General features: G+C 36.8%; 3 protein-coding genes across 3 annotated transcripts in view; all 3 read right to left on the reverse strand.

The window, feature by feature from the left end:
* Window positions 1-2139: 2139 nt before the first annotated feature.
* On the reverse strand, window positions 2140-4754 carry LOC116013673 (pentatricopeptide repeat-containing protein At1g03560, mitochondrial). The gene is made up of 2 exons (XM_031253563.1): window positions 2524-4754; window positions 2140-2327 (listed from the first exon to the last, which is right to left on the reverse strand). Exon 1 carries the CDS (start codon window positions 4493-4495, stop codon window positions 2537-2539), a length of 1959 nt encoding a protein of 652 aa, XP_031109423.1. The 5' UTR covers window positions 4496-4754; the 3' UTR covers window positions 2140-2327; window positions 2524-2536.
* A 553-nt stretch (window positions 4755-5307) lies between these two features.
* Window positions 5308-9741, reverse strand: LOC115997436 (7-hydroxymethyl chlorophyll a reductase, chloroplastic). The gene is made up of 19 exons (XM_031236992.1): window positions 9582-9741; window positions 9380-9482; window positions 9171-9255; window positions 8671-8782; window positions 8428-8512; window positions 8274-8315; window positions 8100-8178; window positions 7957-8008; window positions 7796-7858; window positions 7348-7445; window positions 7073-7108; window positions 6930-6991; window positions 6742-6769; window positions 6515-6594; window positions 6332-6401; window positions 6197-6254; window positions 5873-5937; window positions 5700-5794; window positions 5308-5610 (listed from the first exon to the last, which is right to left on the reverse strand). The coding sequence occupies exons 1-19, from the start codon at window positions 9646-9648 to the stop codon at window positions 5523-5525; spliced, it is 1368 nt and encodes a 455-aa protein (XP_031092852.1). The 5' UTR covers window positions 9649-9741; the 3' UTR covers window positions 5308-5522.
* Window positions 9742-10368: 627 nt separating this feature from the next.
* The window catches only part of LOC116025041 (protein BLISTER), an 11038-nt gene continuing 7453 nt past the window's right edge, over window positions 10369-13953 (reverse strand). Inside the window, exons 8-13 of the mRNA XM_031266107.1 lie at window positions 13286-13353; window positions 12279-12392; window positions 11779-11969; window positions 11564-11632; window positions 11317-11469; window positions 10369-11193 (exon numbers count right to left, since the gene is read on the reverse strand). Coding sequence (XP_031121967.1) covers window positions 11113-11193; window positions 11317-11469; window positions 11564-11632; window positions 11779-11969; window positions 12279-12392; window positions 13286-13353 — 676 coding nt within the window. The 3' untranslated portion in view covers window positions 10369-11112. The remainder of the gene's footprint in view (window positions 11194-11316; window positions 11470-11563; window positions 11633-11778; window positions 11970-12278; window positions 12393-13285; window positions 13354-13953) is intronic.

Raw genomic sequence — 13953 nt, forward strand, 5'->3', positions numbered from 1 at the left:
CCTTCACCACCTCCACCACCACCACCCACCCACCCACCCACCTGCACCACCACCCACCACCCCTACCCACTCACCTCCATTACCACCACCACCATTGTATATTTTAAATATTTAAAATTATAAATAATTATGCTCATTTTACAGAAAATGAACCAGAACAATTTTCTAAAATGCAACCAAACACTAGAAAGGAAAATGTTTTCTAAAAAATACTCATTTTCCAGAAAACATTTTCCTACTTTTCAAACACACCCTAAATACAATCGGTATCGATCAACACAATAGAAACTACTTAATAAAAATATAATGGTTTAGAGAAAAATAATGTGTAATACATAGTGTGGCTACCTAACAGAAAATCTATGTATGTGAATCATTTTTGTATTAGCATATAATATAGATAGCATCCTAGATTTGCCTTGTGTCTGATTGATTGTTTTGCTTTTATATATATATATATATATATATATATATATATATATATATATGGTTTTATAATTAATGTGCAATACATGCAAACACACACATTTGGGTGGGGAAGAATGGGTGAGGGAGTATTTATGAGCTCACGAGGTGGTCCAAGGCTGTCTGTGACTGTCATGGTTGCAATTTCTGCAGAAGAATGACATTAATTCATTTCTTTGGATTTTCCACCAGATCCAACATCAACTCAACTTCCCATTTCTTTTTCCTTTTTGTTGGTATAATTTTGGTGAAGAGTAGAGATTATTATAATATGGATCATTGGTCTCAATGACTTACAATAACGTTTATAGATCACTCAGCTAAGGAGACCATTGACAATATAAAAAACTAATGGCATTTTTTGCAGTGACAAAAGAAACCTACAGTCACTATTTGATGGTGTGCACGGAGTAAACCCGCTTTGTTACCCTAACCGACAAAGATTACAAGGAGGTAAACGAACTTAAGTTACCGGTTTAGACCAAGAACAACCCGAATGATGCATCATTTACTAAACATACAAAAGCGCATTTAATAAGAGGATGCAAGAAATCAAAAGATGTTGATTCAAGTAAAATTGAAGAAAGGGGTCGAGTAGCTTAAGTATGAGGTCAGGGGAAAATCAATAAAAAATTTTAAGATGTCGTAATCTTGATTGCACGATAAAGTTTTTTTTTTCCCATAAATAAAACATATATTTTACTGAAAAGTCCAAGAACAGACAGCCCATATGAGCACCCATGCAGGAAAACAACAAATTTGAATTGAACAAAATCTGAGTATCTGCCTTAATGAACGTAACACACAGAGCTAGCTGCGCTGATATATGTTTGATGATCAAGTTGGGTAGTGCAAAAATCGTGTTTGAATTTTGCAGTTGCGCTGGGGTACTTACAGATAGCGACATGGAAGGTATCCACAGTTGTATTCATGTCCTTTTCCACTGGAACTTCTTAGTTCCTTCTAACCCTGCAGCCTATTACTTAGACATCACTATTACCGAGAGAAGAATACACATGGGCTGGTCACCAACAATATCATCAACTTCTCACACCATTGCCCATCCCTTCCTGCTCACACACACCCTACCATTCACCTCTTAATGCCCACAACATTTACATGGTGGGCACTGCCCCTTCACTATTCACTTCTTGCTTAAATTCTGATTCTTGAGCGCAAATTTGGATGGTCAAGTCTAGTATCTCTGCGTTTGATCAAACGAGCAATTTCTTGCTTAAGTTGTGATTGTTGATATGAGCTGATGCTTGGAGGGAGGGGCAAGTCTAGTATCTCAGCATTTGATCTAACAAACAATTTCTTGCTTAACTTGTGATTGTTGAGCTGATGCTTGGAGGGACAAGTCTAGTATCTCAGCGTTTAATCGCGGAAGCTTGGAGGGACAAGTCTAGTATCTCAGCATTATGGAGCAATCCAAATGGGATGTTATTGGATTTTTTTGACCTTCTTAGTTGACATTACCATGTTTCATTGGAATTTATGGTTTTGGATCTAGTCTAGCAATAATCCTCAATGGCAAACCCATTGATAGAATTTGTTTTTAAGATCAGTTGATATCATGATACAGAAACTTAAGCATTATTGTATCTCCTTCATATTATCAGATTTTATTGCCACAGAAGTACAGAACACATTCATGGAGTGGTGGGGAAGGTATTGCAAAATTATAGGCAATTCATATGCTTCACCCTTGTCTAAGTTTATGAAACATTGAAACACCAATGTCACAAGTATGCTTAGAAAGTCAACTGTTGCTACAAAGTTTGTTTCACAGAAAACCAGTTATATGCATAAAATGTTATTCAATGGACTATTTTGTGGCAAGGATTCAAAGTGATTCAAACCATCACATCTATCCTCACCATCCAAAATGAAATTAAAACACATTTCTTTGAGGTGCTTCCTGTTTCTCAATTCTACATTCTCTGCTTCCTCCATATTTGCAGCATTGCCAAGTCCATGCATCACTCAAGAACAGTAAACGTTCTTTAGCCACGAACCGCATGGATTACCAAACATCTAATTATTGCAGACTCAAACCCTAGCCTAAAACTCACTTGTCTACCAGAGTTCGAAACTTCACACGTTTTTTAATGCTACCCATCCTATCATATCCGATGCCAATCTTACTATGCATCAGTTTTATTGCTAAATCTGCATTCCCTGCTTTCCTTAGAGCATTTATCAAAACTGTACGAACTCTACCTGGAATTTCTCGACCACGATCAACAATTCCATCAGCTAACTTGCAAGCCTCTACAATACGGCCAACCTTGCACAGAACATTGATCATATCTTCGAAAGCAGTCTCTAGGACAATACCCATTGGTGCCAGCTCATCCAAGATCTTACAAGCTCTCGCCACCTTGCCTGAAAGACAGAGTCCAGTAGAAAGAGCTCTAAATGAAGCAGCTGTTGGAGTTATACCCTTATCAATCATCATATTCCACAATTTTAATGCATCTTCATTTCGGTGATCTTTAAACAAACCACTGATTAATATTGTATATGTATACACAGTCTGATCACACCCTTCTTGTTCCATTCTGTTGAAAAGCATTATGGCTTCATCACTCTTTCCGCTTTTAACTAAGGCATCTATTAGTGCATTATAACAATAAGAATCGCGAGGACACCCCTTCTCAGCCATCTCCTCAAAGAGCTTTTCAGCCTCATCTACTCTCCCTGCCTTGCCAAGGCCATCAATTAGACTTGAATAAAACATGGCATTTATAGCTTTATTATTTTTCTGACAGTATTCAAGCCACTGTAAGGCCTCTTCCAATCTCCCACACTTGGACAAACCATTTGCAATAACCCCATATGTAACTTCATCAGGTTCAAGCCCTTCGTCCTTCATTTTGTCAAAAAGCCTCATAGCTGCTTCCAAGTTTGAATTCTTCATGTATGAATCAATCAAGGAAGTATAAATTGCAGCATTAGGTCTACAACCCTTCCTCACCATACTTTCGAAAACAGCAAATGCTTCCAAAGACTTACCATCTCTACAAAGTCCTCCAATTACTAAACTATAAGCATGCGATGGAACATCCAACTCGTTCTCCACCATTTCATGATAAAGTCCCAGACAGGAGTCAAAATCACCCTCTGAATAGCATGCCTGGATGAGGGTCATATAAGTAATCTTATCAGGTCCCACGTTTCTGACCTCCATATCTCTAAACTTCTCCATTGCTTTCTGAATCTTCCCAATCTTGCAATACCCTTTGATCATTGTATTATATGAAACAATATCTGGTGGAGTTTTCCCACTTTCCATAACCTCAAACACTTGCTCAGCAGACTCAATAAACATAGAATTCACTAAACCATTCAGCAGAAAATTATAAGTATACAAAGTAGGTTGAATCCCACTCTCTTTCATACATCGCCACACCCACAACAACTCCTCAACCATCCCCACACTTCCAAGACTCCTAACCAAAGAATTAGCTCCCACTAAGTTCATCATAAAATCCCTATCTTTTAACTCCCTAAAAATATCCCTAAGTCTATTTACATCATTACAAGCAGACAAAATTGCTATCAAAGACACATAGCATTCAAAATTATGAGCATACCCCCTTTGCCTACCAGCCCAAGTGAAAAACCTATAAGCAGTATGAGAATTTTCAGAAAGCTGCCCTGACTTCAAGACAAATGCAACAAAATTGGGTGATAACTTGATAAGAAATTTTTTGCAGTAAGTTTTCAAGTTTTCCTCCATGGTGGGTGAATTATCCAAAAGACTCAAAATTTGGGAGACCCATGGAGACGGTTGGAGGTTCTTGTGGTCGGTGATGATATCAGAGAGGTCCGTGAAAGGTTGCACCCATTCTGGTGGAGGGAGCTTTGTGGCGGTAAATACCCATTTTGGGATGGAAGCGAAATGAGACTCCGGGTAGGGTTTCGAGAAATGTGCAGTGAGGAAAGCAGGAAATTTGGATTTTCCATTGCTGTATTTGACGATTGCAGAAATGGTACGAAGGGGTTTTGTGAGGGTTTTTCTCATACTCACGATTGGCGCTGAAATTGCAGTACTACTTCACTATCCGCCCCGGCACCCGGCACCTTTCTTCTTCGGATCCCTCTCGGGCCATCAATCCATCATGAATTCATGATCGCTTACCATCCCAAGAGAAAACAAAGCCTCAATCTTTCCAATTCAATTCTACTTTATACAATTATCCCTGCATATGACGTTTATGTATTTATATGCACAGTGCGAATGGAGAAATTGGGGCTTATTTGAGTAATTAGGGCTTGTGGGGTGAAAGGAATCACACAGCCATAAATGGATTCGGGTTGTTTTTTTCTTTTTTACCAGCTTAAGGATCGGAGATTTGGAACCTTTCTCATAGTTACACGTGCTTTAACAATTTAAACTAAATAATTTAGTTCAACTATTAGATTTTTCATTCAAATTTAACTACAAATTTAAAGATGCATGCAAGACATTATATGTACAACACTGTCCTAAAAGGAGGGTGAAGCATAATTCTGATATTAAAACATATAAGTCCGATTGTTATTAATACCCGATTCTCATATTAAAAGGTATAAGTTCGATTGTTACTAACACTTTCTTGGTCCAATCTTTCACACAAGATCTTTTTAGTATGGTTTACGTCTCCTGCTTGATTTACAGAATTGTAGGGTCTTCATGCATGCCTATGGCACCCAATATTCACAGTATTGTAACCCTAATTTGGATTCGATCCAGACCGCACCCGCTTGGTTTGAATCAATCAAAACCATGCAAGGTTCTCTGTGGTGGGAGCTGACAATGACATGCCCTAAAGTTTAAATCATTGGCATGGAGGGTTTTCCTGGAAATACTGTGACATGCAAAATTTTACATTATGATATGCAAGCAATTGCATAACAACAATATCCTCGGACTGAGCATGCCGAGAAGTCTGCATACAGCAAAGGCCAAAAGGTCATATTTGAATGATCAAGATGGTTTTTGGTACAAACTGCTGTGGCATTGTTCTTTATCAAAATTGTGTTCACTTGGATGCATATACAAGATTCAATCACTGCTCAAGCATTCGATCAATTTCACCATTCTGGTTATACATGGAAACGATTCGCTTTGCATACGATGGCATGTGCAGTGCAGCTCTGCATTCACAAAGTCCCAATTGTCAAAAACAGATGGAAATTTTCACCCCCTACCAATATGCATACACTCTATGTTTAATTCTTCATACCTTTCTCTTCCCCAAGCGCGGATGACATGCAGATAGTTTCTTATGGTGTGGTAATCCAACGAATACCGGGCAAATTCTAGACCCTTTGGGCCAACCTGAAGCCAAATGGAACTGTTACAAGAGGAATTAAACGTAACTCGTGGGCATAACTGGATGTATGAAAAGATCCTTACGAGGTTTAAGATGAATGCTATCAAGTTGCCAACGAACTTTGGGGCAGGCTTAGCAGGACCTCTTCCTGGAAAAATTATTGAAGAAGATGGGACACTAGAAATTGGATTTGAAGTTTTGAACTCAGCTTTTGTTGGGCGTTGGCCGGTGAAGGGCCAAGTCCAACACCAGTGGCTAGGGGGACTGTTGGGCCGAGGCCTAAAGAGCCAAGTCATCACCCTGCCTCTCGAAAATGTGGAGGTCTAGCTATAGCTTTTAGCGTAGTGATAAGCACTTGATCCTAACAACTTTCATATGCTTAGTATTAGTTATGAAACAATACATACCCAACTTGGCATTGTCATCTGCCTTCACTGTTTCCGTTACAAATGGCCTCCTGTCACCCTGGCATAAGTGAGTTTGTTAATGGACGCTACTTTAACAGTTTAGGCAACTTTAGTAGATGAATCATCATGTATTACACTGCTAATAGTAGGAGTCACTTCCAAAAGATGCTCCACAAGGCTAAGCATTTCTTTTCCACGCTCATTTCTGTGTTTTGATGGGATAGTCGTAGCAAATATTTTGTAAGAGTAATTGATTACGGGAATTACATGAAAGGGGAAAAAAACTACAAATATCTAATATAACTGGAATTATTTTACCTGACAGTAACATACTGTGGGTGTTGTGTCATGCTAATTCCAGCATATTTTGGCACACCCATATAGCCGACAACCAAATCCTGGAAAGCTTATTAAAGATAATATTTGTGTTTTCTTTTATGTAAAAGGAAAATCCAAAAGGGGTAGACTAGGTGGAGAACATAATTGAATATTTATTTCATACAAATGTAAGGAGCAAACCGTTTGATTAAGTAGAGAAAACTCACCGCTAAGGCATTTGTGTAGTCAAAACAGCTGTAATCCAGAGAAAGGAGACAACAAAAATATGTTAACTATACAGTTCCAATTTAGTAATTGATTAAAAAAAAAAGTGAAATGTAGAACACCAAATTTTGCCAATTTGTGAAAGTAAAAGAAAAATATATAAATTGGAGAAAAATCAAGTGCAATATACCTGTAACAGGATGGTGCAATAACATCAACTAACTCATTTGCTGGTAAACAGAAATAGGGAACCTGCTTTAGTGAAGTATAAAGTTGAATAAAACAGCATTATAGCAAACCATAAACGATTTACAAATGTTGGAACCATGTCACCTCTTCAATGCGCCCATCCAAATGTTTCAGGTGGACCTGTCAAAATATTGGATTTAGAGTTCAAACAACTATCCAGATTCTTTATAATGAAACCAAGAGCCACAAATTATCATCTTCTCAACTAAGTTGGTAATTCATCAATGCTTAGCACTTAAATATATAAATCCACAATTCAAATTTAGTAGGAGTTCAATTATTTTGTGTGTGCGAGTTTATTTATTTATAGAAGATTGAGCAAGAGTGCTTGAAATAATGCAAACTAGCCAATTTCATACCTTGTAGTCTTGCATAAACTCATAATGAAGAACGGTATCCGGTTCATCACTAGCAGCCTTTAAGAACTTATCGAGCCCTTCTCGCGTTCCATTATCCACTATCAACAAAAAGTTGCTTAATTATAGTCGATCTTAGATGTTTTAGTATTTAATGAAGCAAGATGTAGACAAATGTTCCTTGATGGAAAAACTCCCATTATCAAACAACAAAGAAATGGAGCCATAAGAAATATTCCTTCTTTGTGTGTACTAATCAAATCATCATGGAAGCTTATTAACAGGAAAGAGATTAGATTATAATCGACTGAATGAAATGTACTTTGGCAATCAAATGCTGCAATGCTGATCCCTCTCGTTTTGTTCACATATTTGATAGCATATGTTAGAATGAAACGTGTGAATGTGTGATGAAGTTCTAGTGTACAATCAATTCGAAGTAAGTACTCACCACAGTTAGTGCCTAAAACATAAAGTTTTTCCAAACCCAAATAGTGCTCTACCGATCTTAAAGCTGCAGATCAGGAAATTACTCTGCATTATGATAAAGTACAAGTCATGAAAAAGAGAAAACCTGGAAGCGGCAAATGCAGAGCATAATTACAATCAAACCTTGTACTTGGCAACCAACACCACAAAACAGAAGTCGTTTCACACCAGCAGCCTGTGAACAGGAAGACAATACTATGCACAATATTAACAAGCCAAGAAGAGAAAGAACGTAGTGGCATACTAAGAGAAGTGACGGGAAACACCTCAACTAAAGCAAGAGTATTCAAATTAGGAGACAGTGTTGGCTTGACGCCTTTAGCTGCTAGTACTTCCTCTGGTGTCCTATTTGAGACATGAACCAACACTAATGATATCGAGTAATCATAATTATAAGATGCATTGAAGGTTGAAACCATTTAGCATTTCAGATCTGTCACCTCGCTAAGACAGGTCGAGGAGCAAATCTATCTTCCGGATCACTAGGACAAATAAAGAAGACTACATGAGACTCACATATAATGAACATGAAATTCCTTCAACCATGAATGAAGAGAGAAATATTAAGCTTTTACAACGTTGAATAAGCGATACCTCTGCACACATACAACAGCTTCCACCATGCCAGTTTTCAGCATCTCTATTGCGATTGTTGTCACTATGCCTGTCCATTGAGCTCCTGTATTACACAAAATATTTAAGCCACAAAGTGAACATAGTATCTTCACAGGTAAAATTCAAGAATGTTCTAGGAATTACTTTAGAATTCTAATAACTAATTCCAGATTTGCACTACATGGTATAACATTTAACGAGCCATCAGATAGAAAAGTTCACCTTCCAAAGGCTTAGTTTTACGAGCATACAATAATTCCTCATGGACACCCATATAAGTCTCCTCCAATGAATCAGCTTTCCTTCCTCTGCCATGTACAACAGGTTCCAAGGCCTGAAAAGTGAAACAGAATTACAGAATGAAAATGGGGCAAACCTTATATGACACATAACGCTAACATGCAGATGGAACAGAACAAAATTCATCAAAATAACATTCCTACTAATGTATAAAGCTAGCAGGTTTGACTTGAGATAAAGCTTAGAAAGCAGGCAGTTGTTTTTCAACTTTTATACAATCATTTCCTGAACTTGGTAATTCTAGCTTTTGTAACTGTAGAGACAGGAAAAGGAAATATATGGACACATTTCTTCTCTTCCCCTAATCTCTCCACTCAATCAAAGTGGCCTCACTCTATATATGATTACACACAAAAAGATTTCTTAAAATGAAGCCAAGAAGCAATAAAAAGAAAAAAAAATAAAATCAGAGAGAAACTCACCTCAATTCTAGACATGCCATCCCCCAAGAAAGCACAAGCATTTTTTACATGGGCTATGTAATAAGTATCACACAACCCGCAATGGCTGCCAATCAAACCAATAAAATTGCACCAAATTAAAAACACATTAACAAAGTCAAGAACTACAACAAATTGGAAAGTTAAAAAAAAAATGTAAAAATGGCAGAAAGTGTGAGCGAAGGAAAAACCTGCAGTGGTCCTTAGCTGGGTAGGTCCCACCAGGAGGAATGGGTTTGGATCTCTGCCTCCAATCTTCTCTGAGCTTCAATGGTTTTGAGTTTGGGTTTGCTTCTGTTTACAGTACAATCAGAAGAAACGCATACTATACTATATGTTCAAGAAAGTTGATGCCCATAGATGTATGAATAAGAAGCTGTTAGAGAGAGGAACCTTTAGATGCAGAGACAATAGAGAAGGTGAAAGGCGAAGGAGAGAGCTTTCCAGTGAGAAGAGCCATGGCTTCCACATCAACTGCCAACTGAGAGTTTCACTGCCTTCCAGAATTGTTTTGCGCCACAAAAATAATTTGCCAAATATCTATGATGACACGTCACAATATCTGTAGAATAAGCACCTTTTAACGACGTCGTTTTTATTGTTGAACTTTCTGTTGAATGTTGATTTACAAATTGTCTTCTTTGAGTTCTTTCTTTCCCTCGTCATTATACACGAAAATAAATATCATATGTTATGAATATATTAATCAAAGTATCTATCGAAGGGTCAAGCTTATTTCATGGTAAAACACACCATTATAGATATGAATGAAAATTATCCCTGCTCTTCTCTGAGTTCTCTCAGTTATTTCTCTTCTTATTGTTTCTTACAATTTCTTCCATTTTACAAGATTATGTTCATTTTAATTTATTAATTTATTTGAATTAAAAATATATTTATTATTTTAATTAATTTTTTAAATTAAAAAAAAAAAAAAGAATTTATCTGTAACCTAAATGTAACTTGTTAATTAACTTAATTGCATAAACGTAAAGAGATGAATGGTCTAATTAAAACTTTTATTAGTTTAGGGGACAAATGCACCTTAACCTATAATTAAAGGGTCTATTTAACCTTTATCCTAATAAAATAATATGCACATTTGAAACTCTCTCAAGAACACAATTCGACTCAGTATTAACATGATACACACCCAAAAAAAATCTACCTTACTAGGTTATTGGTTGATATGCTGTCAAAAGCATAAAAATGAATGAAAATAAAATTTGATTCTTCACCCATTGAAAATACATGGGCAAAAAAAAATAAAAAATTTAAAAATCGTTCCTCATATATATGTATTTGGGGTTTGAATACTTGGCCCCAATTTAGCAACAATACTTGTGCATTCTGAGAACACTTTGCTCAGAGTGTCCAATTACTTGTATTAACTTCAATGCCATTTTGCCTCTCTCCATCTTTTTCTTGTGTTATCACCCAAACCTAGCTTGCTTCTGCATTCATGCTTCAGTTCTCCAGGCCACTATCACCATCATTGTGGGAAATTTGGGAAATAACAAAAAAAAAAACACATCATTTGTTGCAAATGAAAAGATAACAAATCTTCTTTCTTTGATTCAAGAAGTAAATTGTCGCCTATAGTACATTTTAACACACTGCATCTGCAATCACTCAACTCTTTCTCTTTGAATCCAATTCATATCCCGCATTCCCACAACTTCTTCATGTATCCAAATGAAATGCACAACTGAGGTGCTGCGACCTTTATTGCCAAGGAATGATTTTCTCATCTTCCAATGTGACTTTGGAAAGAACTTCCGGGAAAAAGAATGAGCTGTTGTATGGATCACTGCTAATTACAAACTTTAGACTCCAGCTGCCTACCAAAAATTACAGGGTTGAGATGTCAGGGAGGAGCAAAAACTGATTTCGACAAGGAGCTTTAATGAAACCTTCGTGAAAACTAAAGAAGCTTGCTGGTTCTTCGTTTTGATGGCCCTCCAGGAAATAGCTTCATGATCCATCCCAATACCCTTTCGACCACCTGATTAAAGAGGATATCAGAAACCAAATTCAGAAAGGCTAGTAGTGTACAAGCTTGGGAAAGAATTGGCACTACAACAATGTTATAACATTGGATAGAAGGGATAGGTGCAACATATGTTACCTCATCACCCTCATCTGCGTACGCGGTGTTCTCATGGAAAGGCCTATCTGGTTGTCTCACTGGAATATTATCAGCTGCCATGCTTTGAGCAGTCAAAAGCTCCAACCTTTGTGTTTGAGCTTCAAGCTTTCTGGTTAACTCCTTGTTTAACTCCTACATCCAGAAAAAATATATATACAAAACCCAAAGAAGATTGTGCAGAGAATTGAGCTAAAAACACAACAAAATGGGAAACTTAACCACTTACCTTGAGTTTAGAGCATTCAGATGATTCTGCAGAGAAGGCTTTCATCAACTCTGCTTTCTCCAATGATAACTGTAAAAGAAAATTTGAAAAAAATGAGTTGTTTATGTTATTTATTAGGAAGTGGTGAAAAAGTATTTGGGAATGTAAAAAAGCACCCTTAAGAAAAGTGAGGGGGAAGAAAGAATAACAAAATAGAAATGATGGGAAAAATCAACCTCAGAGATTAATGTGTTAATATTTTGGATCATTCTTATTTGATCGGGAGGAATGGTCAATGCTGATCCTTCAAATCTGAGCTGACCACCGTCAAGCAGATGAGGAAAGTCAGAGGACTCAGTACTAGTAGCAGTAGTCTGAGCTCCGGGGTTTGGATCATCCATTGAAGTGGTCAAACCTTCATTGTCATCTGAATTCACAAATCAAAAAATTTAGAACTATGGATAATTTTGAGATTCACTGTAATCTTATGTGCTTTTATTAGTTTATATTTGCTTTTATTAGTATTTATTTCCTAGATGACTGTTAGTATCCCTAGGTGCTGTTAGTATTCTTCTACAGCCTATATATATTGTTGTCAATGATTGTTTGTAAATCAAGTTCTAAGGAATATATCTCTTCCTCTTCAACAGATAACTTGACAGATTAAACAGGTCATTCTGGAGCCATAAAGCAGTTTATAACACTCCAGTATGTAATGACATTTAAAATTGCATACCAAGATCCTCTGTTGACGTTGAGACATCTATTTTATTAGGTGAAGTCCTGCTAGTATCACCAAACATGCCACCAGTAGAAGCTTTTCGTAGTTTTGACAGCAATAGCTTCTTCTCTGCACAAGAATTGAGGAAGGATACAGTCATCGAATGAAAATACACAAGCTTTTTAAAGATACACAATATCTTTAGAGGCTCCAGGGTGGAAAGCGGTACATCCCGGATCATTCTGAATTAACGAATTTCAATACTACCAATAAGCAAAAGATACACTGCTTATAAATAACAACAAAAGCCATAGCGGAACTTTCATCAGGTTATTTTGATTACAAACTTCTTCAAGCTGGCTGCTTAGAGATCTACTTCACTGAACTGTGGAACTCTTCTAAAACAGGTAATATATAATTCTGTACAACAATTTCCCTTCCAATGACAAATTAAAGTTTTTGAGATTGGACAGGACAAACAATGGTTAATTAAGACACTTGGAAAATTAATCCAATAATAGGTATTCAATCTCAAACCCACATAGGTGACAAATACTTCTGACATTTTCCCAGATTGCATAATGTCAAATTATATTTCATATGATTAAAGAGTATTCTTGTCTTCTTGATAATGGGTAGAACCAACAAGAACTCCTGGGCTGCAATATGTCCTTTGGTAAGAATGAAAATAAAATATCAGCACACAGACACATCACATATATTTGGCACTTGGTTGATTGCAAAAAACATTATTGACTTTTCATCTCACAACTTGCAGACACCACAGGACAATGAAAAATCAGTTTGCTTGTACTGACTCCTCCAGTAAGTAATAGGATTATATCGGGGTGAATAAGTGAATTAATGAGAGTGGATAATTGTAAAACTATTTTAGTTATCTACTTATCTTTGTATAGTTTAACCCTCATAAATAATAGAAGCCTCATTTCTCTTAGCATCACGTTAAATAGATCTGTTCTAATGTAAATGAAACAGGTACATAATCACAGTCAATAGATTACCTTCTTGTAAAGCATCAACAGTTGATTGCAAATCTTGACGTTCTTTTTCAAGGCTAGCGATTTTCTTTCTGGATGACAAAACAAAAAAAAATATAAAGATGACTTAGGTAAGACAGTATAAATAATAGGAAACCAGCCAAACTCTTGCATTCTCCTAATATCTGCTTCATTATTTAACATTTTAATATAGGATGCATATTGTAAGTACCAGATGCAGATAGGGGTAGCACTGTTTGAAGAGAGGAGGAGAGGGAGAGGTGCAACCATGGCAGACAGGACTCACCGTCATCAGTCCTGTCGCACCTCAGATGAGAATCAACTTTAGAGGTAACATTTTGGTTAAATTTGTACTTACCAGTCACAAGACTAATTGTTTTGGGTACATTAGCAGGGGAGCTAATGCTTATGGCTTGATTTCCCTTCTTACTCATGAATTATGGCATTTAACCAAAATATTATAATTGAATTATCTTGGTGAAATTAATTACAGGCATGACACACTTCCTTGAAAATGCACAGAACCTCTCACCAATTTATCTTCAACAAAATTCAATGGGACCTACTGACACAGAACTATTTCCCATGATAGAGATAGCATCACAGTTTGTACAACCGGAAACAGTCTAAAAATCATATAATCCCCAACTCCCCCCCCCCCCCCCCCCCCC

This window comes from Ipomoea triloba, chromosome 1 (assembly GCF_003576645.1).
Source record: "Ipomoea triloba cultivar NCNSP0323 chromosome 1, ASM357664v1".
Lineage (NCBI taxonomy): Eukaryota > Viridiplantae > Streptophyta > Magnoliopsida > Solanales > Convolvulaceae > Ipomoea > Ipomoea triloba.